Genomic DNA, 27,924 nt, shown 5'->3' with positions numbered 1-27,924 from the left:
CCGGAAATCTTGTCAGTATTGCCTTCATAGATTATTTTTCAATTAAACCCATGTAATTCAAGAGTGCACTCTCCTTTACAGCGTGCTCAGATGAATGCTACACTGTTATAGAGACTTCAGACAGTTTATAATAGATCGATCCTGATGGCCAGTACATCCCTGTACTGCATAGCTCAGAACACATTTTCTTCTCTTCTCTATTTCCAAGTCTTTTGCTCTTCTGACCTTTTCTTTTTATTACATTTCACACCTCTTGCAACAATCCATTTTTTAAAATCCATTTAATCAGTCCATTCATGTACTCACTCTGCTACTGCTAAGTCACTTCAGTCGTGTCCGACTCTGTGAGACCCCATAGACGGCAGCCCACCAGGCTCCCCCGTCCCTGGGATTCTCCAGGCAAGAACGCTGGAGTGGGTTGCCACTTCCTTCTCCAATGCATGAAAGTGAAAAGTGAAAGTGGAGTCACTCAGTCGTGTCCTATTCCTAGCGACCCCATGGACTGCAGCCTACCAGGCTCCTCCGTCCATGGGATTTTCCAGGCAAGAGTACTGGAGTGGTGTGCCATTGCCTTCTCACTCATTTATTTATTTATTCCCTCTTTATTGAGGCAGTTATTCAGCATCTACTGTGTGCCAAGCTGTGGATTAGACACTGTGAGGGATACAATGACACTTGGGCACCATTGTTCCTCCCATGAAACTCATTAACTGAAAAATTTCCAGGGCGTAGACACAAAGTGCAGAGCTGCAAGGTGGTGTATCCCAAGCATCATATGCTGTACTCATGCAGTAAAGACCAAAGGAAATAGAGAGAAATGAGCAATGTCCCCCCTGGGGGGAAGGTTCAAGGCTGCAAAGGGGACGTTAAGATCATCTCTTATAGACAATGATGAGAATCAAGCAGTGGACCATGATCTTACTTGGAATTATGGATTTTTCTCAATCAGCAAATTGTAAAAGGGTAGCTTGTTAGTGGAATAGCAGGAGCTGGGCTCTCTGTCCTTCCACATAGCTCCCAGTTCTTGACCTCTTCTATCCTTCTCCATCCTTTCCTACTCCTCATCACCCCCTCCCCCCAGTCCTGAGACTTGTTCTGCCTCTTTTAATACCAGGCATCTTTGATGGCAGATGATTCTTGGGTTTAAGCTGTCAGAATGGAGAAGAAAAAAAGGTGTCATCAGAGAGCATGGCTGTCCAGATGGCTGCGTTGTTGCTGAGAGCATGTGTGTGTTCGTGTGTGCGTGTTTGTATGTATGCGTGTGGTCACGTGTTTACATGCATACGTGTGTAGTGAGAAAATAAGAGTGGAAGTGTGGAAGCCTCCAGCTGGTGACCACAGCCCCAGTGCCATGGAGACAAAGGTTGTGACAGCCTGTCTTAGCCAAAGAGAAGGAAATGGTAATTTCTGCATCATGATGAGCACGTAACATGGGCAGCCTTTGTTAGCAGTATTTCCCTTGGAGAGTTTAAGGCAGAAAACTGGCTGAAATATTTTAGTGTCCCAGCTTCTGGGAATAATAATCCTGCCAGGCTGTCATGTTACGCTGGGCTTGGCTGTCTTTTCTCTCTCTAAGCATGTGTGAACAAACCTGCCACTTATATTGGTTTGCTTTGATTTCTGCCCCTCCCTTCCCTTACCCTGCTATTCCCGAACCTGCCCATCTGCTTGTCTTGCCATCTGCACCTTCCCAGGCTTGTGGGGCCGAGAGACCAGGGCTCCTACAAGGGACCCTGCATTACCAGTGTTCAAAATATTTATCTTTATCCTCACCCATTGGCCCTTCCAGAAGCATTTCTCATGTCCTTTGTTCCCCCTCTGATGGGCCCTTTATTCTTAATTTTTCCTGACTTTGTAGTCATAGTCCCACTGTCACCATCCAATCAATGACTTCTCTTTGGGAATCCTGGAATTAGGGTGTCAGAAAGTTTATGATCGATGAGGTAAAGCTGCAACTGCTTCTTCATGGCATATGGTTATTATAAAATAAAGATCAGGTTAACCAGTAATTTCTTATCCATAGGATAAGAAACAATATGCTGCTTTGGTAAATCCACACATGAATGCAAATTATTTTCAACCAAAAGATAATTTGTCTAAAAAGACAAGAATTTTAAAAATAAACACTTGAGCCTGTACCTCTCTGCAAGAGGACTTTAAGAACATGAATGGGAGCTCCAGATTTTATAAAACATGAAAGAGAGACTAATACCATCAAAAGATTCCTAGTGACTCACTCAGATCTGTTAAGGGATGAGGTAGATGAACCGCTGTATCACCAAGAAGTCATGACATTTCTGTCCCCTTTCCAAGGCACCCCAGAGCTCTTCCAGTCTGGCAAGATCCGGTTCATCCTCCCTATCCTCATCTCTGGGTGTGTTGTGACCCCTTGTCAGTACCTGTGGCCACATCTCTCCTACTATTTGGGTCATGAGTGATGGCTCAGATGGTAAAGAATCTACAGGAAAGCTGGGTTTGATCCCTGGGTTGGGAAGAAGGTTGGGAGAAGGGCTACCCATGCTAGTGTTCTTGCCTGGAGAATTCCATGAACAGAAGAGCCTCGTGGGCTACAGTCCATGGGGTTGCAAAGAGTCAGACACAACTGAGCGACTAACACTTGCACTTTCAGATAGATTGGCAGGTGAAGAATCTGACCAGGAGTAGTCCTGGAGTCAATCACTAAGTCAACTGCTAAGTGTTCGTTGACCATCTGTTCCCTTCCTGGAACAGCCCGAACTGAAATGACGGAGGACCCCTAAGTGGGTCCTGATTAAGGAGTAGGTGAGGAATAGTTATTATTCATGTTTGTGTCTCTTTTGAGTAGATAGTTTTGGAATACATGGACTCATTTGATCTTCATAATTACTCTGTGGCTTGTGTGTTATTGTTCCCAATTTTTCCAATAAGGAGACAGAGACTTCAAATGGCTTGAGGAGTCTAGGATTAGAAGAAGGGTCCGTAGGCCATCCATTCTGCCTCTGCCTTCCGTTTCCTGCCCTGAAAGGTGGATGGTGCCTCTGGGCTCCCCATGTCACAGCTTACACACACAGAGGGGTTATCCAGAGCCAGACAATGCCATCCTGCTGAGGGGAGGGGACCTCAGTGAGCAACCTTCCACAATTTTTTCTGTGACAGTGAACCATTAAAGGCTTCCACTGCCTCTGGATGGAGAGGTGAGCTAGGTGTGCAACTGTTAAGGGGTGCAAATTGTTCCCAAGGTGAGTTGGATCCTGACAATGGATGTTTGGGTCACATGAGGGAAGAGTTTGGACGAGTTGGCTGCAAGTATTCTGAACATCATTGTCTGTTTTTGGGTACGGTGCACTCCTGTGGGGTGGTTCCTCCTTTGTTTAGGAGCTATGGACCACAGGTGGCTGGGTGAGCCATTCTTACTCTCCAACAGAGTCAGGGTTTGTCACGCTGTTCTTCCTTGGGGCTTCCCAAGTATGCTGCATTGATGCTGCATTGCATCACTCTCATAAGCCCTACCCAATGGAGGCAGACAGCTCATGTTAGTTGATTTTTTTGTATCTGACAAAAACGGTTATGGTTGGCATCATTCTATCTGAGAAAGTCACCAATACACTTCTCTTGATCCTAAGGTTGTGATCTAAGGAGATTTTATAGTTATATTTTGGTCCACTGGGTACACATTGGATATATTAATAGTTCTTCCATCAGAAACAAGAATGGCTGGGGACACTAAAGGGTCTATTGAATCCTGAGATCCAGAGAGCCTCCATCTCCTCCTGTGATGACCCCAGTCAGGTATACAGTCAGACTACTCGAGGATCTTGAATAACTTGGAAAGGATCAGGGTAAGATCCTCAGCCAGCTCATAAAGAGTGGCAGAGAACTACCATTTTTGAGCAACTCCAATGTGCCAAGTCCCTATCAAGTTCTTTATAAAAATGAGGTGGGTCAGATGAAGAAACTGGGTTCAGAGAGCTTTTGAAATTTGCTCAGCCTCTCACAGCCAGCAAATGATGTTTCTGGGTTTCATACTTAGGTTTGTAGCCATTTTATCCTTGGACAAATCAAAAATCGCATTATGGTGAGCCATGTAAGTTGTAAGCTCCCTCTAAGCTATTGCCACATAGCTGGGCCACTTTAGCTGTCAAAAAAATGTCCATCATCTTTGGTCAGGGTTGGCCATGAATTATGCAAGCTTAGATTTACGTGAGGTCTTTAGGGATGCAGCCTTGCACTGAATACAGCTGCCTTGAGTTTAAAATAGACCAGATCAGGTGGAGCTCTCTCTCTTGCAGTGGCCCAGCGATCTGCAGAGAGGTTGTTATCACCACTAACTCTTGCAGTCACTCTCTGGCACCTGGCCCCAGGTTCAGAGTGATGGCTGGATCATCCAGCTGTCAGACAGAATTAAAGTGAATGACAAACTTTACTTATCTTTTCTGCCAACTAGACTCAGAGTGTCAGAACTGGGGACGAGGACCTTGGAGGAAATGTTGGGAAAAATGACACAAACCAGACCAGCACATCCATAAAATCAACTTGTAGTGTGGTAAAATAAAGTCAGTAAATTTGGGAGCATCTAAGCCAGAGAGAGCACACTCAAAGACCCACGAGGCCAGGAAGGTAATGGAGAGGAGCCACCCAGGGCCAGACAGAGAGGAGGAGTAGAGACCACAGGGAACTGACGGAGAGAAAGGAGCAGCCCCTACTCAGCTCCAGCAAGTGGTGCCATACCCAGTGCTGCCAGATTCTAGAAACTGAAAATCCATATTAAAAATGTTGACAAATAACTAGAAAATCCTAGAACACATGAGAGGCAATCAAATCCAATTCTGGATTTGACTTTTTGGCTGTGACTTGCCCATAGACTCAAGGAGTCAATCTGATCTACCCAGGCCTAAATGGTGAGTGTGCTATGATGTACCATCTCATCCCACCATGGGGCAGTCACCTTCCCTGATTCCTGGGCTCATGGTGGTGGCTGTGCAGTGGGCGGGGAGTCCTGGGCTTGGTCCCTCTCTCTGCTCCTCACGTGACTCACGCAAATCCATTGAATTGCTACAGTCCCTTCTTTCTCCCCAGTAAGATGGGAGTAATGACACCTGCTTCCTAGTGCTGTGTGATGAGCAAATGACACAGGGGATAGAAACTCACTTTGCAAACCGTGTGATGGACTGGGAGATGAGCATCATTTCTGATAATGTACCCTGAGCCAGACAGCAATTTGCTGGGCCTTTTCCCCCCAGTTTTTCTCTTTCCAAAGCCCTGAGTCCCTTTGTTTGGGACTGATGTCATCTAGATAAGATAAATGACAGATGTCAGTGTGGCCATTCTTCACGAAAGGAGTAGGTACCAGAAAGGAGAGCAGGGAAATCTGTGTCCCCGGGGGTTAATGGAGAGGGTGAGGATAGAATGGGATGTGTGTGCCCAGAACAGGCTCCTTCTGTGGCTCCGAGGAGCCCGACTGTCTCTCCTCACTGTGTTTGGAGAAGCAGCACTTTCCCCTTGTACTACGCATCAGCCCTGGAGGATCCCATGGACGGGGGAGCCTGGTGGGCTGCAGTCCATGGGGTCGCTGGAGTCGGACGCGACTGGGCGACTTCACTTTCACTTTTCACTTTCATGCATTGGAGAAGGAGGTGGCGGCCCACTCCAGTGTTCTTGCCTGGAGAATTCCGGGGACGGGGAAGCCTGGTGGGCTGCCGTCTCTGGGGTCGCACAGAGTCGGGCACAACTGAAGCGACTTAGCAGCAGTAGCAGCAGCACGCATCAGCAGCATTTCTATCTGACATTTATTTTACACACAGTTCATATATGGCCTGCTGTGCTGACTGCATGTAAAATACTAACGTATCGCCTGAGCCTGCAACACAGACACAAGCTGTTACTTAATTTTATTTAAAAAATCCTATACCACTCTGTCAATCGCCACAAGCCTCTAGTTTGTCCATTTTAAGGCATTTTTGAAGTTCCCAAACAATTAAAGACACTCAGAGATGCTACTTTTCCCATACGTGAATTACCCAGCCCACCAATTCCTCTGAACATATCACCTAATTTGCATTATTCCTTGGTTAAATATAGTATTTGCATGCATAAAGAATAATCTTTGAATATGAAAAGGAATTTTATGATATTGCAATATATTGAGCTCTTTGGAGGAAAGATATTATGTAAATCTCAAAATTAAATATTAAAACAATATTACACTGCTGCCTGTGAAAATTTAGAGTGTTACAATCCATATGGTGAAGCTAGTCTGTTTTTAAGGGCTGGTCTCATTGGAAATTAGCAGGTGAAATTTGCTCCAGAGCGGAGAGAAGATTGAGTTGAAACTTCAAAAAGATGGGAATGACTTTAAGGAGAACTTTCATTGAGGTTAATAAGGAAAAGTTTTTTAAAAACCTAAAGTCAATGAAAATTTCACTGTTTTCAATTCAATTTCATAGTTCATTTCATTGCTTTCTTATCATAAAAAGGTTGTTTTTATTGTTTCTGAAGCCCTGGTATTGAGAAGAAACTTCCAAGCAGCCTCAGAGAGGTCCTGCCATTAGCAAATAGAGTTTCTTGTCTTTTGAGCTGAGCAGGTCAGCATGTAGCATTGCCCTTGACCAAAGTCATGGGCTTCCACTACTGGCAGCCTTAGGTTCTGCACTAGATGGTGACCTCTGCAGAGAATCAGACTTCCCACCCTACCCCAGCTTCATGAGAGAAGGACCACACAGCACTAGGCATAAAGTCTTGATAAATATTTTCCACGCTTCTTTAGTCCCTGCATATGACATATGTTTGGTTGATGTGTAGTGATCGTAATATGTCCTGGTGATCCACAGGTGGGCAAGTGATTCTTCCAGGTCAGCAGGGAACCAGGTGTCTTCCTCCCCTATAGATCCTAGAGGGAAAATGTAAGGGACTGATCGTAGGGTATTACCAGGAGCCCCAATGGTCTCAAAGGAACATAGTGAGATTCAACCACATTCAGAGGGGGATTCGTTTGTTTGCTTAAGCATGTTAACTTTGGAAATGTACTCACCACAGTCTTTGCAATTGCCTTCCACTTGCCGATTGCTTGTCTTCTGCTTCTAGGGGCTTTCATTCACTGACTCGACAAATATTTATTGAGGTCTTCTGTGTGTCATACATGGTTCCAGGCACAAAGAACACAGGAACAAACAGCACAGACAAGAGTCTGTGTCTTGGGGAGCTCATGTTCTGGTCCCCAGCATTCATTGAAACTGGTCTCAGAGGCCCAGAAGGGCACCAAGGGAGATCTCAGCTGGGCTCTGGGTTCCACAGCCTGCTGAAGTACCAACTCACACTTGGCGAAAGTTAGGATGTGATCACAGGCTGCTGCTCGAGAGCTTTCAATCTGAGGAGGTTGTTGCCAGTTGCTCAATCGTGTCCGACTCTGCAGCCCCAGGGACTGTATCCCCCCAGGCTCCTCTGTGCATGGTATTTTCCAGGCAAGAATACTGGGGTGGGGTGCCATTTCCTTCTTCAGGGGCTCTTCCTGACCCAGGAATCAAACCCGGATGTCTTGCATCTCCAGCATCGGTAGGTAGATTCTTTACCACTAGCACCATCTGGGAAGCCCACACAGAGACAATACTGGGTGGGATATTATATTATTCATTATCTGACCAGTTGGAACTTCTTGTGGACAGATTTCACGTGCTGGGCCACTCGGTGTGGCCCATAGGTATGCTCCCTGTTCCAGTCCTGAGCAATGCCTAGGGATGCTGCTAACAGCTTGAGAACAGCTGCGTTGCTCTGAGGATGACTGGGCCCTGGGGACCTGTTTGCTCATTTTACTAGCTCTTGGGCCAAGCTCTCTAGGTACAGAGTTTGTTAGGTGAAAAGGAGATTGCTGGCAGTAGAACTGTAGTAAGTTCCTGCCCTATTCAAAGTCCAAATGAAATTGTTTTCACCCTCTTTACAGAGGGAGCCTCCAGCTGGATCAGAAGATAATTTCTGTCTGCTTTGTAGCCCAGGCAAAGGGGGTGGCCCAGGCAAATGAGCCTGCTCCTTGCTCCTCTGGCAAATGTCAGTTCCATGAACAGACTGTCATCTCCAGGAGAGTTGGGTCTTATATCCATCTGTGTGGCTATGATTCCCCCCCGTGCCTAGCTAGGTGCCTGAAATAATAGCATTTGAGAAATGTTCATTGAATGAATTAATAAATTATCAAATGAATGTATGAATGGATGCCTCAGTCATTCTTAAATTCATCTCAGACATCAACAAATGGTGTAGCTTGCGTGCTCTCTGTGGTCTTTCCTTCCTCCGGCATCTCTGGGCAGGCACTGTGTTTAGAGTTGAGACCCCACATTCTCCCCAATGTTGCTGAGACCTGGACTTCCTGGGTGCAATGTTCTTCCAAAACACAGCCCTGTGTGGGAGACACTCAGCCACGCTGGGCGGTTGGACTGCCCCCTCCCTGACAGTCAGGGCCCCAGCTGCTCCAGCAGGCACCAGCGGGGATGTCAGGGTGGCGTTCCAGGGCTGCTGTCTGTCCACCTGCACGCCAGCTCCGCGCCTATCATTTTCACAGCACTATCCATGTTAAACAGGCAGAAGCACCAGGGGTTTTTGAATGCAGCAATTAACAAAACAGTAATCAAGCTAAGTGTTTAATTTCAGAAAATTAACATCTTCTCTGAGCGGATATGAAAGATGGGGAAAAAAGACACATTAAGTATTCTGGGTAAATAAAGGCATTGCTGGACCCCAGATTTTTTCTTGTGCAAGGGGCACTTTTTGCCAGCATCCCAGGCCTGGGGCTGTTTCTTCGGAGAGCTGAGCTGCAGGGCAACATCAGCTGTAGCATTGAGCCCTGGAGATTTAAATATGTGCTTATGTTTCTTCCTTTCTGTCTTTTTTTTGGACAGAACAAATGCTTTCTGTATCCAGAAAAGCTCAGGGGAACAAGCACCCATTCATGACCCTGTGAGCCCATGCATGCGTTGTCATCTGAGCTGTTCTAGTTATAAGGACAACGCATGCGTTCTTAGATGTGCACGAGTTGTTTGTGCACATGGACTGTATTTCTCCTGACAGACCAGGGCTCGTAAGGGAAAAGACCAGGTGTCACGGCTCCAGTAATCCCTGTAACTCTAAGCAGTGTCCCGTGTCCCAGGAAGTCCTCCTGGGCCTGACATAATGTTCACAGTTTGGTGGCGTCTCCTGACCCAGTGTGCTGCCATTTGTTTGCAGGAATGGGTTTGCGTGTGGAAAGGGAAGCTTGGGAGGAGCTGGGTATTGGGGGTGCTGGGTGGAGACAGGGACTTCTGGTGTCTGATGGCTCATCGGATGCCCTAAAAGGGGAAGAAGATAAGGAGGGCAAAGAAGGAGGCCTTGAAGGGTCACTGAGGTTCAAGGCTCAAATAGGTAGCCCCAAGGCTCCGAGGAGGTGCTGCAGCTCAGCAGGGAGACAGGCTGCGGGAGGCTGAATGGGTGCCGCCTGGGGGAACACAGGGGAACTGAGTTCTTATAAGCCCACGGCTCCCCAGGGAGGGCCCTGGAAGTCTGGCTCAGTGAGCAGCTTTTCTATGGGTTCCTCAGGCAGCCTGCATTTAAAACAAAGAAACCAAAGCAGGAGAATGAGGGCTGATTTGCAAATATGTGGGAGACGCAAGGGGGCTCCCAGAAGCGCGCAGGGATGGTGGGCTGGGTTCTGTGCGTGTGTCACTTGCTGAGACTCTGAGTGCCCAAGCAGAGGTATTATTTATGCAGTTGGACATTCAGTCTTCTATTTTCTCTGTAGGTGGGAGATAAGCTCGGTTGCTGAGAATGAGAGAGGAGGCTTTGGGGTTGAAGAGAATGAAAATGTTAGGCAGTACACTACAGAGAAGGGGAGATGGAATTGACCAGAGAAATTCAGCATTTCTAGAAAGTATTTTGAAGGCCCATTTGAAGTTTGTGATCTTCCATTTACAAAGCTGCCCATTTGCCCTGTTGTGTGGCTTTCTCAGCAGTACCTGGCTGCTCTGAGCAGGCCCTATAGGAAGAGGATGGTGGGTCTCTCTCAGGCTGAGTTTTACCGGTTGTATGCTATGGAAAGATGAAGGCAACTCACGCCTGCTGCTTAGGGGAGTATTGTCAATTACGCTATTGCAAAATGGAACCCAAGCTGGATGAAGCAGGATAGGGCTATGCAGAACCAGTTAAGGCTGTGCGGGGGTGGGGTGGGGCTGGGGGTGCGGGGGGAGTTATCAGAGGTTGCCCCAGGTGGGCAGGATGCTTGCATTCTAAAAGTGTACTTGATGTGTGGCTTTGAAATTGGAGCAACTTCAGGCTGGGCCAGGTCCAAGTGAATGTCAGGAAGGGGCAGATTTGGATGAGTTGTGGGGGTTGGGGAGTGACTGTGTGCTATTCAGTGGACCTTGGAGTTACCTACAGGAGGGCAAGGCACAGACTGAGAAGATGACCGATAGGGAAGCCCAAGGCTTCAGTGAGTCAGGGTGTGATGTGGGAGCAGCACTCGGGGAGCAGCGGTTCAGCCCAAGGGCATTTGTGCAGAGGGTGCAGGTGGATGGGGAACAAGGAGGACACGGCCCACCTCCTGACCCTGAGGTGTGCTGGGCATGAAGTCATAACCACCATGCTGGGGAAAGCCACAGGATGGAGGGGTCTGCAGGGGAGCTACTGTTCCCTAAGGAAGACATGGAGGGAATGTTCTGGAAAGAGCCTGGTGGAGGCCATGGGGAGTTTTCTGGTTCTTGAACAGTCATTTTGGAGGGCCTGGGGCAGAGGTGTGCAGGGTGGTAAAGGAGGAAGTCAAGGTCAAGGGGATGGAGGCCCCGAACATGGTGGGGATGGAGTATAGGGACAGCTCACCGCTGGGCAGTGCCCATGGAATCCTGCCTGCAGGGAACCTCTTGGCCCTGAGGCCAGAAGACTTTGACCTCCAAGCCCAGGGAGGAGAGTCACAGCAGCTGCAGGCATGGCTCCCCTCTCTGATGTCAGTGTGGTGATGACAGGCTTTGGGTGGTCAGTAGGTGCCCTGCTGCAGGTGTGTGGGTGAGAATCAGGGAGTAAGGGGATACATGGGGTGTCATCTGCTCTCCCCTGTGGCCCCTTTGGTGCCTCCTGTGATCAAGCATTCAGCAAACCAGGGCTACCATCGCTCTGGTCCCACAGGACAAAGGCTGACAGGCCTGTGGGAGGTGGAGCTGAGCGGCCTACCCCAGCCGCCCTACAGGCCACCCTGGGGCCCCTGCCTAGGATGGACATCACCTGACAAGGACCCCCATCACTCACACTTCCCTTCACAGCCTCCTGCTGCCATGGGGCACAGCATTCAGGGTCGCTTCCTTTTACCGGCACACCTTCTGGTTGCCCCAGGAGAGAGAAATTGCCAGGAGGGGTGACCCAGCAGGCAGAGAGGCCCCAGGACACACTCACTGGGATGTCTTACCCTCCTAGCATAGGGAGCTGCGCACGTTCACCTCTGTGGAACCCCTGATCTCTGCAACCATGGATTATGTGACCCTCCCCATGCTGTGCATCCTCCAGGGGTTCTGAAGATGCTAGGAGCTTGAGTATATGGGGAGGGGAGAGAGAGGCCATCTCAGGGGTAGGAACCATGCTGTTTCAGACTCTGCTCTAGCTTGCTAGGGACAAGGAAGTCAGCTTTCTCTCTCTCCCTCTGTGCTATAATCCATAAATTGTAAGAACTGACAGAAAACTGAATAACCCCAGATGTCCTTTTAAGATGTAACATTCTGATTTCTAGATAAACAGTTTTCAAAGTTGAGCTTGCACCAGAATCCCCTGGAGGGCTTGTTAAAACACAGGTTGTTGGGCTCCACCTGCAGGGTTTCTGATTCGGTAGGTCTGGGGTGGGGCTCAAGATGCCACGTTCCTTCCCAGTGCTCAGGTGATGCTGATCTGGGAAGACATTTGAGAACTAGCAGGTAGATGATTCCAGGAGAGAACCAGAGAATTATCTGGTAATTTCAGATAATTACCTCAGAGGTAATTATTAGAAACGAAGGCCTCTGCTGTAAACCCACACCCCTAGAGCAGGCCCCAGGCCCCAGGCCCCTCTGTCACATGCTCCCTTGGCTTAGAACCAAACCCTCAGTGGAGGGACCGGTGAAGGAGGTGCCTCCCTGTGGGTGTGGGGCTGACTCAGACACCCAGGCTGCAAGCCATCACTTTCTCCCCCACTCACACTTGGTTGAGCCCTTGATGAGACTCAGGTAATACTCTACAACAGCATAGAAGTGATGCCACCCACCCAGAGCAGTCCTCTATCCCCAGGGGACTCAAGGTACAGAGGGAGATTGGAACGGATTGTCTGGGTCATCTCAAGGCAGAGCCCAGAGTGAAAGCAAAGACGCCAATGTCCACATTAGGGAAAAACAATTAGAAAAATAATGAATTCTGCTTTTGTATTCATACCCAGTCTCCAAACTAATTGCTTATTTGTTTAATCTAGTTTGACCAGAAATGTTACTGCACCAAAAATATTTAATGAGTCAGGCTTCCTAATGTAAAATTCAAGCATATTTGTGCAATGAAATGAGTTTTCATCAACAGAAGAGGAACCTGTTATCTAAGCATTACCTTCTCAACAAAATTCTCTCCTAGAATAGGGATGTCAGAAGAAACACGATTCCTCTACACACAGTTCATCACTTGCACAATTCTTCTGCGTGAAAATTATTCTTCTTTGTCATCAGTACTATTGGGTCTTTAGCTGACATTTATAGATTTGGGTTTTTTTCTAAGGGTGTGTTTCATGTAAAGAAAAAGATAACCCACCACCCCCAACTCCTCAGGTCCAACCTCATCGCTAATGCCTTTGAGGAACTCACAAAAGTTAATCTGAGGTCTCAAGGGGACTGATGGAGGCTGCCAGCAGTTTTGGTTCCCTCCACAAACACTTTAGAGTCTGAGCTAAGGACATAGAAAATGGACTGGCCTCAAGGTTCTGGGACCCCTGTTTTTGAATCGCCCAGAGCAGCACTGCGTGGTTCTGTTTCACACTTTATGCTTCAGGGAATCTTTTCTTGGGAGAAAGAATTCCACGGTTTAAAAAGAAAATAAGTTAGAAAACCATGCATGTTAGGGTAACATTTCAGCTGAAACATTCCAGTGAGATGGGAATGGCCCCAGCCTCCCCAGTTTCTGCCTCTGTGGTCTAGAAGCACTCCTGTCCCCACTCCCCTGGGACCTCTATACTCAGCCCCACTCCATATTCCTTCCCAGGTACAGGCTGCAGAATCACAATTCTGCCTCCCCACCCCACATCTTTCTCCTTTAAAGGTTATTGTCCCAGTTTGGCCTTTAAACTTGTGATTTTGACCCCTTTTACTTGTAGTGCCTTTGGAGAAGAGCCCCTGTTCATTCCAGTGAAGGCAAACTTTTACTGAGCATCTGTTCCGTGCTAACACAGTGGGAGGAGGGCAAAAACAAGACCTCTGCCCTAAAGAATTTACGCCAGTGATGGAAAGCAGAGCTGATCACCTGGAAAGTTAGGTCCCAGTGCACTGTGTCCTAAGGTGGTAATTACAGCCCAATGAGCATTATTAAAAATAAGGACTTTGAGTTGGGAGGAAGGAAGAGACACTCTGGTGGGCGTGGTCTGACACAGCTAAGCCAAGGCAGTGAGTGGCATGATCTGGGCCTTGGTGGGGTTATGAAGAGAGGTGGGCAGAGGGGGTGGTTCTGCAAGCAGAGATCCCCAAAGCTGAGTGCTGCTGGGATCAGTGAGTAGAGCAGTGAGATGAGAGCGGCGGGTTCCTTGGATGGAAGAGTGGGATGCAGCCTGGACTGGCCAGAGGCTGCCACATTGTGAAATGTTAGAGATCTCTTTCCAATGGGGATCTGATGAATGTTTTGGAGCATCAGAGGAAGTAGGTAAAATGAGCTTTGGGATGGTTAATCTGCCTGTACTATAATATGAAGAGGCCCAGAGGGAGACAAGGATCAGGGACAGGATGTTAACGTGTCAGTCAATGTGGGCGACCAGACCAGAAGAAATGTGGGCACAGAGCCAAGGGACCGTCCATGACTCCTGGGCCTGACTCACACCACCGGATGGTTGGGTCCTGCCTCATCCCCTCCCCACAGTCACAAGCTCTCCTTGTCCTCAAGGACAAGGCACCCCATCGTTTATTTCCTAGATTACTTCCCAGCAAAACTGCAGGTCATCCTGAGATGTTACAGGAAACCATCTTTCTTCTGGAGCATTTGTCACACCAACCTCTGGGGAACCCTGCTGTTAGCCTTTCTGTTCTCTAAGCCCATTCTTATTCATCGCTCCACTCTGACTGGGTTGACATGTTTATTTATCCCCTTAAAGATATTTATCATACAAATACCCAAGGCCTGTCACGGAGTTGTGCTTTTCACATTTACCTTGAGGACCTATGCCCAGGGATTGATTTGCATCTGTGAACAGTGGTGGACCCAGAAGGAGACTTTGGGCTGGTTGCCAAGTCCCCTGTGTTGGCAGACTGGATCAAGTTGGAAGAAGCAATGGACCACACAGGGCACATCCTTGGAACATTTGAAAACCTCATAACATCAGGGTTAATATTCCTATTTTATAGTTGAAGAATTTAAGGTCCAAAGAAGTTAAGTAACCTTAACCCATGACCACACAGTAAGCAGATGGCAAAGCCAGAATAGGAGCCCCCCTCTCTGTGTAGCATCTCTAGGGCCCCAAGCATGGCCCGTCTGCATTTTTGCTAACTCCTAGTGCTCTGGGCTGGGACTTTGGCTCCTTACCATTCCTCACCACCCTCCTTGTCTTCCTCACAGCTGGGGTCTATGGTGTATATTGCAGGTGATTAGTCTAGGGATGATTTAGCTGGGAAATGCTACTCTAGAAAGAGTGAGGGGTTAGCATTACCATGTGATCCAGCAGTTCCACTCCTTGGTGTGTATTCAAGAGAAATGCAAATATAGGTCCACACAGAAATTTACAATGACTGTTCTTAGCAACATTATTCACAATAGTCAAAATGTGGAAACAACCCAAATGTTCATCAAATGATGGATATTTGTCCTAGAAACAACAATGCCCAGGATGGTAGAAGTGGTGATAAACCTCAGATGGACACTGTTCAGGCTGGGGCAGCTGTATCACTCTGAGGGGTCACTCTGAGGATCGCCACCCACCTTGCAAACATTTCTTCATGGAAGGACTGAGGAAAGCTCACCAGCCAGTCCAGCATGAGTTATTGTGACAGAGGCAATGGACTCTCCTATCCATGGGCCTCTTTGAGGAGTTCAGATAGGATAACCCCTAACTGAAGGCCATGTGTCTTCCAGGACATTTGCTAAGCTTGTTACCTGAGGCCAAGCAGAGGGGACTCAGCAGTGACCCTCTTGGGCCTCACAGCAAGGCTTCCCCTGGCATTTTCTACCTGCAGGAGAAACACTGTTTTCCCCTTTAGATGAGATTTGCTGAACTCTGAAAATTCAAGTTCCATATTTTCATAACCTCTTCAAATATCTCACTCCAATTATTATTGTTGTTCAGTTGCTAAGTCATGTCTGACTCTGCGACCCCATGGACAGCAGCATGCCAGTCTTCCCTGTCCTTCACTGTCCTAGAGTTTGCTCAAACCCATGCCCATTGAGTTGATGATGCCATCCAACCATCTCATCCTCTGTCACCCTTCTCCTCCTGCCCTCTATCTTTCCCAGCAACAGGGTCCTTTCCAATGAGGTGGCTCTTTGCATCTGGTGGCCAAAGTAATAGAGCTTCAGTTTCAGCATCAGTCCTTCCAATGAACATTCAGGGTTGATATAATAGATCAGCTTAATTTTAAATGCATGTGTGTTTTGCTATTATTTTTCTTCAAAACTACTGATAAATACTTTGGTTATCTTAAATAAAATATTTTAACATCATTTATTATATACCCAAATGGATTATGGTGATAACTGTTGAAAGAATTCTTTGGACATAAAAGTCAATGAAGACATTAGGAAGTAATTTTTAATAAGGAAAGATAATGCTTTAGAACTTAGTAATTGTCCTAGGGGAAAAAAATTATCAATCTATTCTCACATTTGGAATCTGAGATGCTTAATCATTGGGAGAAAACTTGCCTTATTTTCTCTGAGAAAACTTTGAACATGACTGGAGTCTCTAACTTGATTAAAAGGTCAAGCAAAGAATATTTTAAACATAAAATGTTTGGTCCAGGAGAACCCAAGATAGGAAATCAGGCTCCACAGTAAGACTCCATGGTCCAGATTTGGGGTTATTAAATTCCAGACAGAATCACGCCACCCTCCCAAGACCCAGCCAGAGTCTCAGAGGGGTGCAGGCCCTCCAATCTCCGTTGGCGACCTTCTTTACAAATGGAGGGCTGGTAGGTGGTCTGCCTGGGCCCATCCACGATGCCTCTGGCAGTGACCTATGACGAGTTTGGGCTGACACTTGCCCCAGGTCACCTGCAAGTTCTTTCATAACTTCCAACTGGGACCATCCCATCCCTGCAATTTATCCACACCTCATTTGTCAGTTCAGGCAGGAACATTCTGTGCACTCTCGCTGCTGAATGTGATATACCAGCTTAGATCTGTCTGCTTCAAAAGCAGTTTGGGAGGAAGGGCTCCCCAAGGTCTTCCTTCACAACAACAGAGACAAAGGGCTCAGCCCACCTGCCTTTGCATTTTCTCCATCCCTGAGCCCCTGGACCAATGATGTTCAAGTCTCTTTCTGCTTCTGACACAGTTAAAGGGCCTTTTATTATTGGCTCTAGACAGGCATTCAGACACTCCTGGTTCTGATTCTGTTTGGACCCTCACACAGATTTTCCTCAGTGCCTGATGGAACACTTGGCATTGCTTCCCCACTCTCCTCTTTGGATCCTGGCTTCCTGTTGGGTTGGCCTCTTTACTTTACTGAGAAGAAGTTCAGGGCAATTTTGAGTATGTTTGGATTTTTTGATCACTGTCTCTTTAGGCCAAACATATCTTTCTTTTTTGTAATTTTAATTGTATTGAAGTATAGTTGATCTACGGTGTTGTGTGAATTTCTGCTGTACAGCAAAATGACTCAGTATGGCTTCCCTGATAGCTCAGTTGGTAAAGAATCTGCCTGCAATGCAGGAGACCCCGGTTCAATTCCTGGGTCAGGAAGATCCACTGGAGAAGGGATAGGCTACCCACTCTAGTATTCTTGGGCTTCCCTTGTGGCTCAACTAGTAAAGAATCTGCCTGCAATGCGGAAGACCTGGGTTTGATTCATGGGTTTGGAAGATGCCCTGGAAAAGAGAAAGCCTATCCACTCCAGTATTCTGGCCTAGAGAATTACATAGACTGTATAGTCCATGGGGTTGCAAAGAGTTGGACACGACTGAGCAACATTCACTTTCATGCATATATATATATATATATATATCCTTTTTTATAATGATTTATCACAAAATACTGAATATAATTCCTTGTGTTATACAGTAGGACCTTGTTGTTTATCCAGCCTATATATAATCATTCACAGCTACTAATCCCAAACTCCCGGTCTATCCCTGCTCAGCACCCTTCCCCCTTGCCAACCACCAATCTGGTTTCTGTGTCTGCAAACACATCTTTCTTGATCAGTACCTTCTTTCCAAATAGTCCCTAAATTGATTCTTTGCCCTTTCTTTTTCTAAAGAAAGGTCTGTATTTGCTTACTTGCTAAATTTTAATAATTTTCATTTCTTTCTCTCTGTAGAATGTTTAGTTTAGTCAAAAGTGATCTGTGTGCTTGTGAAGAAGAAATTCTTTCAAGGATCCAGTGAAACTATCCCTTCATCTGAGGATGCAGGTTTATGAGAAAAGACAGCTGGCCAGGGTGTACTGTTCAAATCATTATATTTGGGGTTCCAGGGGCTGCTGCTTTGAATTAATTTTCCCTCCTATCTTACCTCTGCTTTTACTAAAAGCAGTTGGTTTTTGAATGAATACCTGAGCACTTTTTAGTTTTGTTTGGTCTGAAGATTTTCTTGCATATAAAACATTAGATTTAGAGGTGGCATTTGCACTTGAAGGAAAAAGAAGTTGTCACCATAGGTGATGACTGATGGCAGGGTACCAAATGTACGCTGCCCCTGATCTTCAGGGAGGTGCAGTAATACTTTCCCACTTTCTCCCTTGTGCAAAATCCCATCTCAATTAAAAGGTAAGACATTTAGAATGACCTGTATGAGGATAAACAGCCCGCCTTGGGGTCTGTGACCACAGCGTCATCACCATAAATCTGAGAAATGCTGGCCGCGGTGGCCGTCACCCGCTGGCAGTTTCTCCTGGGTCTTTGTGCTGCTGAGGGGCTACCAGGAGGTCCTTGCCACCTGTGTAACAGGGGCATTCCTGTCCATGGATTTGACTCCTTTGAGTCTGGATCAACCCGCCCTATGAAGTCTCTGCCATTTGACCCCAACCGGGACCTCTAAGCAGGACTGTGACTTTACTTGTCCTTCTGTCCTGCGTGGTTAGAGCAGGGGCCTGGTGCCATGGGTGGCAAATATGCTGAGTTTTGAATGATGGCTTTCCAGGGATTAGAGGCAAAGGAAAGAAACAAGCCCATCAAAATCCTCAGGTCGTTGGGATTAATCTTTCCAATTTTTAATACATAATGCTTCAGCTTTTTAGGCAGAAGGATCCTGAAAATCTATGTGGCCCTGACATGAGTAACATCATGTCAAAGGAGCCTGTTTCCACAGAGGACTGAAAGGGCAGCCCCTTCAGTGTGATAGGTGGGGACAGGGGTTGGGATGCTGGGGAGAGGATTCAAAGAGGCCATTCCCACCCATCCTGGTGGACACAGCAGGATCCCAGACCAACTCTACAAACTCCAGAACACAGCCTCACTTTCCCTGAAGCAGCTTCATCCTCTCTTGGATGTTCCACACACAGTGAACACAGGTGTCGGAGAAGCAAAGTCAACCCCACTCCCACCCCGCCCCCCACCATTAACAATCCAGCCTGTACCAATCCATACCTGGTGCCTAGTTTTACTTTAGTGACTCAGCAGCAGCACCTCACACATCCTGTCCTCCTGGGAACACTGCTGCTTGGTCTCTAGGCGATCACACTCTCTGGTTCTCCTTCCAGAGCCCTGGTCTTTCTTTTCAGGCCCCTTGGCAGCTTTCCCTCATCTCCTGAATCTTAGACTGTATAACCTATTCTGCTCCTGCTCTTGGTCATTTCTGGTGCTTTTAATATGATACACTGGTGACTTCAAATTTATATCTTCAGTCTGGACCTCTTCTATGTGCATCTCAGCTATCTACTAGTCTGGTACATCCTAGATGTCTCAAAGCAAGCAGGTCCCAAGTAAAGCACCTGGTCTTTCCTTCCAGACTGCCTGTACCAGTATCTTCCCTGATCTCACTTATGCCCCTACCCAGAAACTTCCCAGCTGCTCAAACCAGAAACCCTGGAGTCATGATGACTCTTCTATTTCTTCCACATCCCACATCCATTGAGATAGTCTAAGTATATTCAGAATCTGACCATCCCCATTCTCACTGCCTCCACCACTCTGAGCCTGGTCCAAGTCACCATGGTCTTCTAGCTGGCCTATTGCAATTGTGTTAGGATAGTTCTTTCAGCTTTCCCACAGCTTCTGCACTCCATTTGTAACACAACAGAGGGTGATACATGAAACTCACATGATGTCACTCTCCTGTTCGAAGACCTTCTCATGAGTCCCCGTCTCTCTCAGTGGAAGCTACGGTCCTCTTTTAGTGTCCCTGCGGCCCTACCATCTGTGTCCTCGTCTTTGCACCAGTCCCACCGGCTCTTTACTGTTGCCTGGCTGCTCCCAGATAAGAAGCTTTGCCCTGACATTTCCATCTCATGGGCTCTCCTCCCAAGTATCCACCTGCCTCCCTCTCTTCCCTCCTTCATCCCTTTCTCCTACACCTGCTCCTCAGGCAGGGCCTGGCTGACCACCTGATTCAGAATTGCAGCCTCTCCCCAGCTGGCCTCCTACATTATAGCATTCTGTATCCCTTCTCCTCTGATCCATTTTTTTCCCCACTGTACTTGACATTTTTAACATACCTTATAATTTATATATTTACTATGTCTAAGTCTCTGAATCCCGCCACTAGAAAATAAGCTCTGTGAAGACAGAAAATGTTAATCTGTACTCTCTAGAACCTAGAATGATTACTGGCATATGACAGATGCCCAGTAAATACTTGTTTAAATAGTTAATTACGTGGATCTGGGCCATGATCCTAAGTTGGGAGGAAGTGAAGATGCATGTGATAGTTGAGTCAGGATCAAAAATTATTTCCACTTAATTGACAAATAGGCCAAATTCGACACCATGAAGGTACATGTAAATCCCTGTAGTCCAAGCAAAAAGCCAACTCTATAGACAAAAGATGAGGAGCATACCATGGGAAAACCTAAAGGTTATATTGACTGTGGTTTCAAAATCCAATCACAGGTATGTGTTTTTGAAGCAAAGGCTTCTGGTCCTATGAATAGATGCATAGTACACAGATCATGGTAGATATTAGTTTTACTCTAATCTTTGCTGTTCAAACAGCAGTGAGAGAATTGGATTCACCTCAGGGCCTTATGCCTAAAGAGATGTAGATAACAAACCCCATTTGGAAGACAGCCACCTCAGGTGGCAGCATATCATGGGAGAAATTTCCATAGGATCTGGTCATTCTTTTCAGCAGGAAAAACTCAGGGGAGACCTAACTAGTTTCTTTAGCTATTTGACAAGCCATTCTGTGAAAGAGGGAACATTCTGTATTACTTCAGTTGGCAGAACTGAGACCAGTGGGAAGTTCCAAGACATATTTCAGATAAGGATAAGGAAGACGTGCACATTGGTGAGAGATATGCAGGCATGGAGCAGCAACTCCTGGAGTCAGTGAGCCTCCCACCCCCAGGGATGCAGCAGGGCTGGCAGAGAATAATTGATAAGGGGATTCAGAACTGCATCAATTCAGGTCCTCCATTCACAGATGCCACGATGAAACCAGATATACCAAAGATTTACTGGGGAAGTGGGGTGGAGGCCAGAGGAGGCTGGGAGAGCTATCAGACCACAGTGAAGATCTGATCCCTCTAAAGAAGAGAGGGAAGGAAGAAGAATTGAGTGGGAAGAGCTTTAGACAGACATGAGTTGCAGGGAAGTGTCGGGAAGTCCAATGGGGCGTGTTTGAGCATAAGTCACCCATCGGAAGAGTTAAGAATGGACCTGCCATCGCATCCCCACCACTTTCAGTCATTGGGTGGGAGCAGCAAGTGGGAAACCGCTCCACATGGATGCAGTGATATATCTCAGAATGCTGCAGCTGGGGCCATTAGTCAGTTATGCTCCCAGGAGTAGGAGCTCTGAGGGGCGCATTTTCATAGACATCACAAGGTCTCTAATGGGAAGTGGGCAAAGTCCCAGATGAACACTGTGATTCTAAGGGCTCATCACAGCACCTCTCACTCTGTGCTCTTTTTATGGCTCCCCCAGACTATGAGCATCTTCCTAATATCTTCCCTGAATCGTCCCTGCATCTCCACCTCGCCCAGGTGCCTCATGCAGTAGGTGTCTGCTAAGAGTCCTAGGATCATGGAGAAATAGAGAAGGAGGGAGCCCTGTGACCCGGCAGCTCTGCTTTGTAATTTCAGGTCCTGGAGGGGAATCTGTTAACTTAAATCCGGGACAGTAAATGTCACTCAGCCATGGTCCCCAGAGAAAGCCTTGTAAAGTTGAGCTCGTGTGAAGAAGCGACCTTCATCACTGCAGAAGTGCCAGGACTAAACGGAACAGCCCCTGAACAGAGCACAGACTGCAGCCTCATCCATTACCTGCTTCTTCCCTAGACAGACAGCCCCCATTTATTATTTCCAGACTGTTTTCATTTTACTTACACTGTGTGAAAAATGTTGAATTGGGAAATAAATAATATTCTTTTTAAACAGAGATTTCGGAAGCACTTCACAGATTTTGAAATTATTATTCTGTTTCCAAATGTTTGGTTTGTGTATCATTTCTTCATTTATATTTGTGAGTGCTCAATAGCAAATGTCCTCATTTGGAAAACTCTGACAGAAGTCGAAAAGAACTCTGTTGCTGGCCTGTATGCATATTTTTTGGAGAGATGCTGCCTCTCTTCCTTTTGAAACACAGCAAAATCTTCCATGCAGTCTCAGAAAATGTTTGCTAGAATGCTCTTTTCCACTGCACAGCAATTCAGCACTGACCAGCTTGACTCTTTCGCTGACAGGCTTTGCCTCCACATTCTCTTCTCTGTGATGGCTCACCCCATTATTGCAAGACTGAGGTTCCTTCAACACCATTTGCTCAAAAGCAGTCCATCTCTCTTCGTGATCCACTACCTGAAGCATAGATTTGTCCTGCTGGTCACGCCCTTCATGCCTGACTCTGGCTTTGTCAGTTCATACTGTTCTCCTGTGGTTTTTCCAGCCATCTCTTGTTTTGGTCAAACCTTTCTTCTTCTTGTTCACTCCAGTCCCTGCCCTCATACATGTCTTCCTGTCCTAAATTGTCACCTTTTCTCTCCTTTGGTGCCCAAACTCCATTCATTCTGCAAAACCTACAGGAAGTTCTGTAGCTCCATCTGAGCTGATGAGAAAGAAAAGGTGGCGTTCCAACCCAATAGCATTTCTCTGCCTATTTATCTCTGAAAGACAACCTTTCTCATATCATCAAGTGTCTCTTCATCTGCCTTATCTCTTCCTCTCTCTGCAGCCCCTTCCACTGTTCCCATCATGCACCAGGTTAGTGCCACCATGAGGAGCATCACATTGTCATGGCCACAGCCGGAGCAACCCAACGGCATCATCCTGGACTATGAGATCCGGTACTATGAGAAGGTAAGCCAGCCCTGCCTGCAGGCTTACAAGATCCAGGGCCAGCCACTGTTGTATGGGTGGTAGCCAGCTGAGGAGATACAGGCTGGAGGGAGTCCTGATGGGGGGAGGAATCTGGTGACAGAGGCCAGAGGCTCCCTGAGAGCACTCCCCAGCTCTGCGCCAGCAAAGATCTCCAGTGCCCAGGCGCTTTCTGCACCAACTCAAGAGAGAACCTTCCAACACCCTACCCTGCTCTCTGGACCACTCACTGGGCTGTTGTGGATGGACAGAACCAATTCCATTCTCCCAGTCACCAACTTGATACATGTGTTTGCTGGGCTACAAACCCACCAGTGTTCCCTGAATTTTCTGAAGATTTTGTGATTTTGGAAATTAGTGTTTTTCAAAGTTTTTGATCATGTACCTCCAATACAAGATCTTTTATTTATAAATCATATGCATGTATGTACTGACGTATGTATGAATGTTTAAAATATCTAAGTGGAAATGAAGAAACGAGAGCTAGAAATTAATAGAAATAGAAGTTTGTACATTATCTTCTTTGACTGTTCTCTTGTAGCTGTTGCTGGGGACTACAACAGGGCATGTTCTGCCAAGAAAAGGGAAATGGTGCCCTGTGGTATTTACCCCTGGCCTATCTGTGGGGGAAGCAGGGCTTTCCTCCCACCATGGTGAACTGTAACACTTGCAACATCCCAGGAAAATACAGTATTTCTTATATACTGACCCAATACAGTATTTGTGCAAACACCATTTATTCATTTATATTTGTTTGGCAAGTATTTTTTTTTTTTTTGAGTGCCTGCTATTTGGCAAGTAATGTTCTAGGATATACTAGAGATAAAACAAGGATTCCTGCCCTCAAGAAGCTTACTTTCTAATTCAAGTGGACAGAAAATGAATAATGAACATAATGAATAAGGGTATCATACAGTATGTTAGAAAAAGAGGATTGTAAAGTGGGGGAAATAGATCAGGGTAAATGGGATCAGAATGGTCAGGTTTGGGGGAGGAGTAGTTGCAAAAATAAATAGAATGGTAAAAGTGAAGCTTTTGGGGAAGGTAAGTTCTAAGTAAAGACCCGAAGGAAGAAAGGGTGTTGTATAGCAGGCATGTGGGAGATAGAGAGCCTATATAAAGGCCCTGCAGCCAGATAATGAATGCTGGTTCAAGGAGAAGGAAGGAGACCAGCATGACTGGAGTCATATGAGCAACAGGAAAACAATAGTTAGGGGAGAGGTAATCCGAGCAGGTGCTCGTGTTGGGCTGTAAGAACCTGAGCATTTCCACAGATGAGATTGGGATCCATAGCAGGTTTGGAGCAGAAGGGAAACAGAACCTGACTTACATTTTAAAAGGATCATTCAAGCTTTTCCACTGAAAATAGACCTGCTAGATTATAATAATCTAAGACAAAAATGGGGGACAAAGCCAAAGCCAACAGGATTTCCAACAGGTTGGATTTTCAATTGGGAGTGTTTGGGCCTGAGTCACTAGGATGACTGAGAATAGGATCACTCGTGACTGGAGCATGTCTGGGCTGAGGGAAGGGACCATTCAGCTTCGTGTCTAAAATGCCTCTGAGATAGCCAAGTGGAGATGTGCAACAGGTAGCTATGCACATTTGGAGTTCAGAGGAGTGGACTGGGCTGGAGATGACCATTTGGAAGTTGTCAGCCCTGAGCCCTGGTGAGACTGTCCAGTGGGTCAGTGGAGATGAGAAGAGGTTCTAGGATGAAGACCTGCAGACTCCAACATGGAGGCAGTGTTGAAATGGAGCATGACTGCATTGGGAAGGGAGTCTTCATTTCCAGAGCCATCGGTAACTGACAACCACACAGCTGTGGTCCCATTACTGAACCACTTACTCTAGGTCAGTTTTCACATTTGTAAAAGTCACCAGTTTACCTCCCTGAAAGCAGAAGGCCAGATGGATCACTGATCTAGCCTGCAAGGAGGTGTGCCCTTCAGCTGTTATAGCCAAATTTGCAAGCAAGGTGAGGGTTAGGCAGCTATTTACTCATTTAGAGGATTCTGAGTTTCACAGTTGATTCTGATAATTCAGGGAACTGGGGGTAATTCACATGATCTGGATTCATAAGCCACCATTATTTTCATTCAGCTTTGAACTGAGGGTCTTTATTTGCTAGATATTTTTTTTTTTTATCATTTAATGAAGTCAATGCTGGACAAATGCAAAAAATTTTTTGACTAATCTGAACCTATCGATTTCATGACCTCATTTCATCACCAAAGTTGACCTGGACCAAATTCAAGTTGACCTAGACTTAGTTTTGTTGACCTTCTTCAATAGAATATCATGCTTGGCCATATATGGTGTGATGTCAGAGTCACCAGTAAGGTCACACCCAGTCCCCTTCCCATACACACATGAACTTGAGCCTTGTAGCTCATCTCAAATAAATAATAATGTCTTATTTGTGTGCCCCTGTTGGGTGCCAGAGACTTTCTAAACAATCTCTCCCCCTCACAGCCCAGTATGGTAAATATTAATAACACTGTTTTGGGTAAAGAAACAAATACACAAAGAAGTTTAAAAAAACAAGGCCAACTTACTCAGATCACACAGCTAGAAAGGGAGTCTCTAGCCTGGGTTCTTTGCCCTGTAGCCTATGCTGGTGCTGGGAAGGGATGGGATGTATGGGAGACCACCTGCCCTTTTCCTCTCCCAGTGTGCCAAGGGCAGTCACCAAAGGAGGGGGTGAAAGCCTCAGAACTGAAACCATGAGGCTCAGGCCTCTGTCCCCCAGCTCCTCATTCCCCCACCCACGCCCAACTCCTTCACAGCCTTTCCCTGTCCATGCAAGCCTCCCCACTAAACAAACTGCAATTAACTTCGACTTCTGATGCTATGAAGGAGGCTTATTCTCCCTTATAGATCCTGTCCCTACTTCTCAATAATTTATGCTAATTATTAACAGAACACATGCACAGCAGTTCAATGCCAGAGGGGGCTTCTCTACCTCAGTGAGGCAGATCATTGTCCCAGAGGATAGAATGTTTTCCTGAAAGAGAAGATTCTTTGTCCAAGCATTGGTTACCATTCAACATATTATGATAGAATTCTCACTTGCTTATAAATTGCTCAAATATAAAATTCATTACATTGCCTTGACCATTTCTAATTTCTAAAGAAAGGACATTATCTTGTGAGGGTATTTTGAAATAATAATCACAATGACAATAATTCATCACATATTGAGTGCCAGTTATATGCCAGATATTCACAGATATATTAGTTCTGATTCTCAAAAGAAATGAAAGATATTTGAAAGTTGAGTATAACCAATTTATGGATGATAGAACTAAGTCACAGAAAGGTCAGATGATCTACCCTTAACCTCATGGGCCACAGCTAGGGAACCACAGAATTGGAACTGTAGATATTTTTATTATATTTCAGTATATTTCTGAGTTCAATGAAAGACTGGATGCAATGTTGATGCAATGTTGTTGGCCTCGGAAATAAGACAGTGTATCTTAATTTTCAACCCAAATACTTATGGCCAGAATCATTTGCCTGCCTGTTCCACAGGGGTGTGGAATCCTGGTCTTTAGAAGATACAAACAGAACTCAGCCCAGTAGATGTCCTGGATTCAACGCAAAGAAATAGAACTCATCATTCCTTCTTCCTGTGCCACTTCTTCTAAACTAGGACTCAACATCATTTTTCTGTGAGGACCAGCTAGTAAATATTTTAGGCTTACAGGCCATAGTCTCTGTTGCAACTACTCAACTGTACCTTTATAGCAGGAAGCAGCCATGGGCAATAGATAGATGACGATAGAATATGGGCATGGCTGGGATCCAATAAAACTTTATTTGCAAAAACAGGTAGTTGATCATAGGCTGTAGTTTTCCAAGTCTGGGTCTCCCACTCCACATCACTCTCTTGGTTTGTGCTTGGGACACCTGTCAACTTCAGTACTGTGAGTGGAATCAATGAGGCTTTCATCTCCTCCAATAGCTCATTAATAGAGAGCTCAGATGCCATCAAGCTGATGCCAGCAAGCTCTCCCATGCTCATCTTCTTCCCCATTTTAATATGCTTCCATTCATCATTCTCTCCTGTTTACTGTCTTGTAGCACTTTTCATTCCTGACGTCAGTGCTTATAGGCAAACCAAGGGAGAACGTCTACAGCTGCTCTTGGCTGTCTTAATGATTAAGCATTTAGACGTCGACTCGCTCTTCGTATTAACTAGGTGAGGACAGACTGCTTTAGGCCTTGGGTATTTCTACCCTTCAAATTTATTTCTACCCTTCATTTTCTGACAGGAACTCACTCAGACCTTGGCAATATCTTGTGCTCCATCCATGGGTTCAAATTACTGGTCCAAAGTCGACTGTTTATTTATTCAATAGCACTGAGGTGTTGGGCACCCAGGCAAGGCGAGCCCCATGCTACATGTTAGGGATGGAGAAAGAAGATATGGTCTCTGCCCTCAACAGCTGCAGCATCTGTCCCCCTCACACTTACAAAATCATAAGCAACCAGAAAAAGAAGAAGAAGAAAAGGAAAAGCAACTCTGCTCTTCACTCTTATCTGCCTGAGGTTGACGAATGGTTTTGAGAGAACAAGGACTGATACTCATTTTAATCACTGGACTTCTTGAAGGATGTGTGGACAATGAAGTGATTATGGGTTCTCACCATCCAAATGCCAATACACCAGCACACATTTTTCAGGAAAAGAGCTGCCCAGGAGATGTTTCACATATTTCAAGAAGTGCACACTTGCATCCAATACAGTAAAACCAGAGAAGTCAGGCAGCTGCCTAGATTTTGGAGCAATGGGATTTTGTCCTAATTTGCAAGGATCATGTTTTCGTAGTTTCAGACTATGTTTTCAGTGTGTCAAGATAGTAATGATGAAAGTTTTAGATGGCACCCCTTCTAGAGTGCACAGCCTTCTTTTTGCTGAATTCTTTATTGGGGGTGGAGTGGGGTTAGGAATCCACCTGCTTCTTAAATAGATCAAATAATGTATGGGTGATCTCTTCCCAGGCCATCTTGCCCAGAGGCCAGTGGATATCGCTTCGCTTAGGGTGAGCATGGGCCTCTTTGTAAATTTCAGCTGTCTATTTGCTCTGGCCTCTCACCTGGGGTCCTTTA

At 46.1% G+C, this 27,924-nt stretch overlaps 1 protein-coding gene across 1 annotated transcript in view; it reads left to right on the top strand.

Annotated features, from left to right (window-relative positions):
• The window catches only part of EPHB1 (EPH receptor B1), a 465,091-nt gene that overhangs the window by 336,504 nt on the left and 100,663 nt on the right, over positions 1-27,924 (top strand). Inside the window, exon 6 of the mRNA XM_027545449.1 lies at positions 22,664-22,788. Coding sequence (XP_027401250.1) covers positions 22,664-22,788 — 125 coding nt within the window. The remainder of the gene's footprint in view (positions 1-22,663; positions 22,789-27,924) is intronic.

Source organism: Bos indicus x Bos taurus, chromosome 1, assembly GCF_003369695.1.
Source record: "Bos indicus x Bos taurus breed Angus x Brahman F1 hybrid chromosome 1, Bos_hybrid_MaternalHap_v2.0, whole genome shotgun sequence".
Taxonomy (NCBI): Eukaryota; Metazoa; Chordata; class Mammalia; order Artiodactyla; family Bovidae; genus Bos; species Bos indicus x Bos taurus.
The sequence above is the reverse complement of the archived record's forward strand: the minus strand, read 5'-3'. Positions and strand labels throughout refer to the sequence as shown.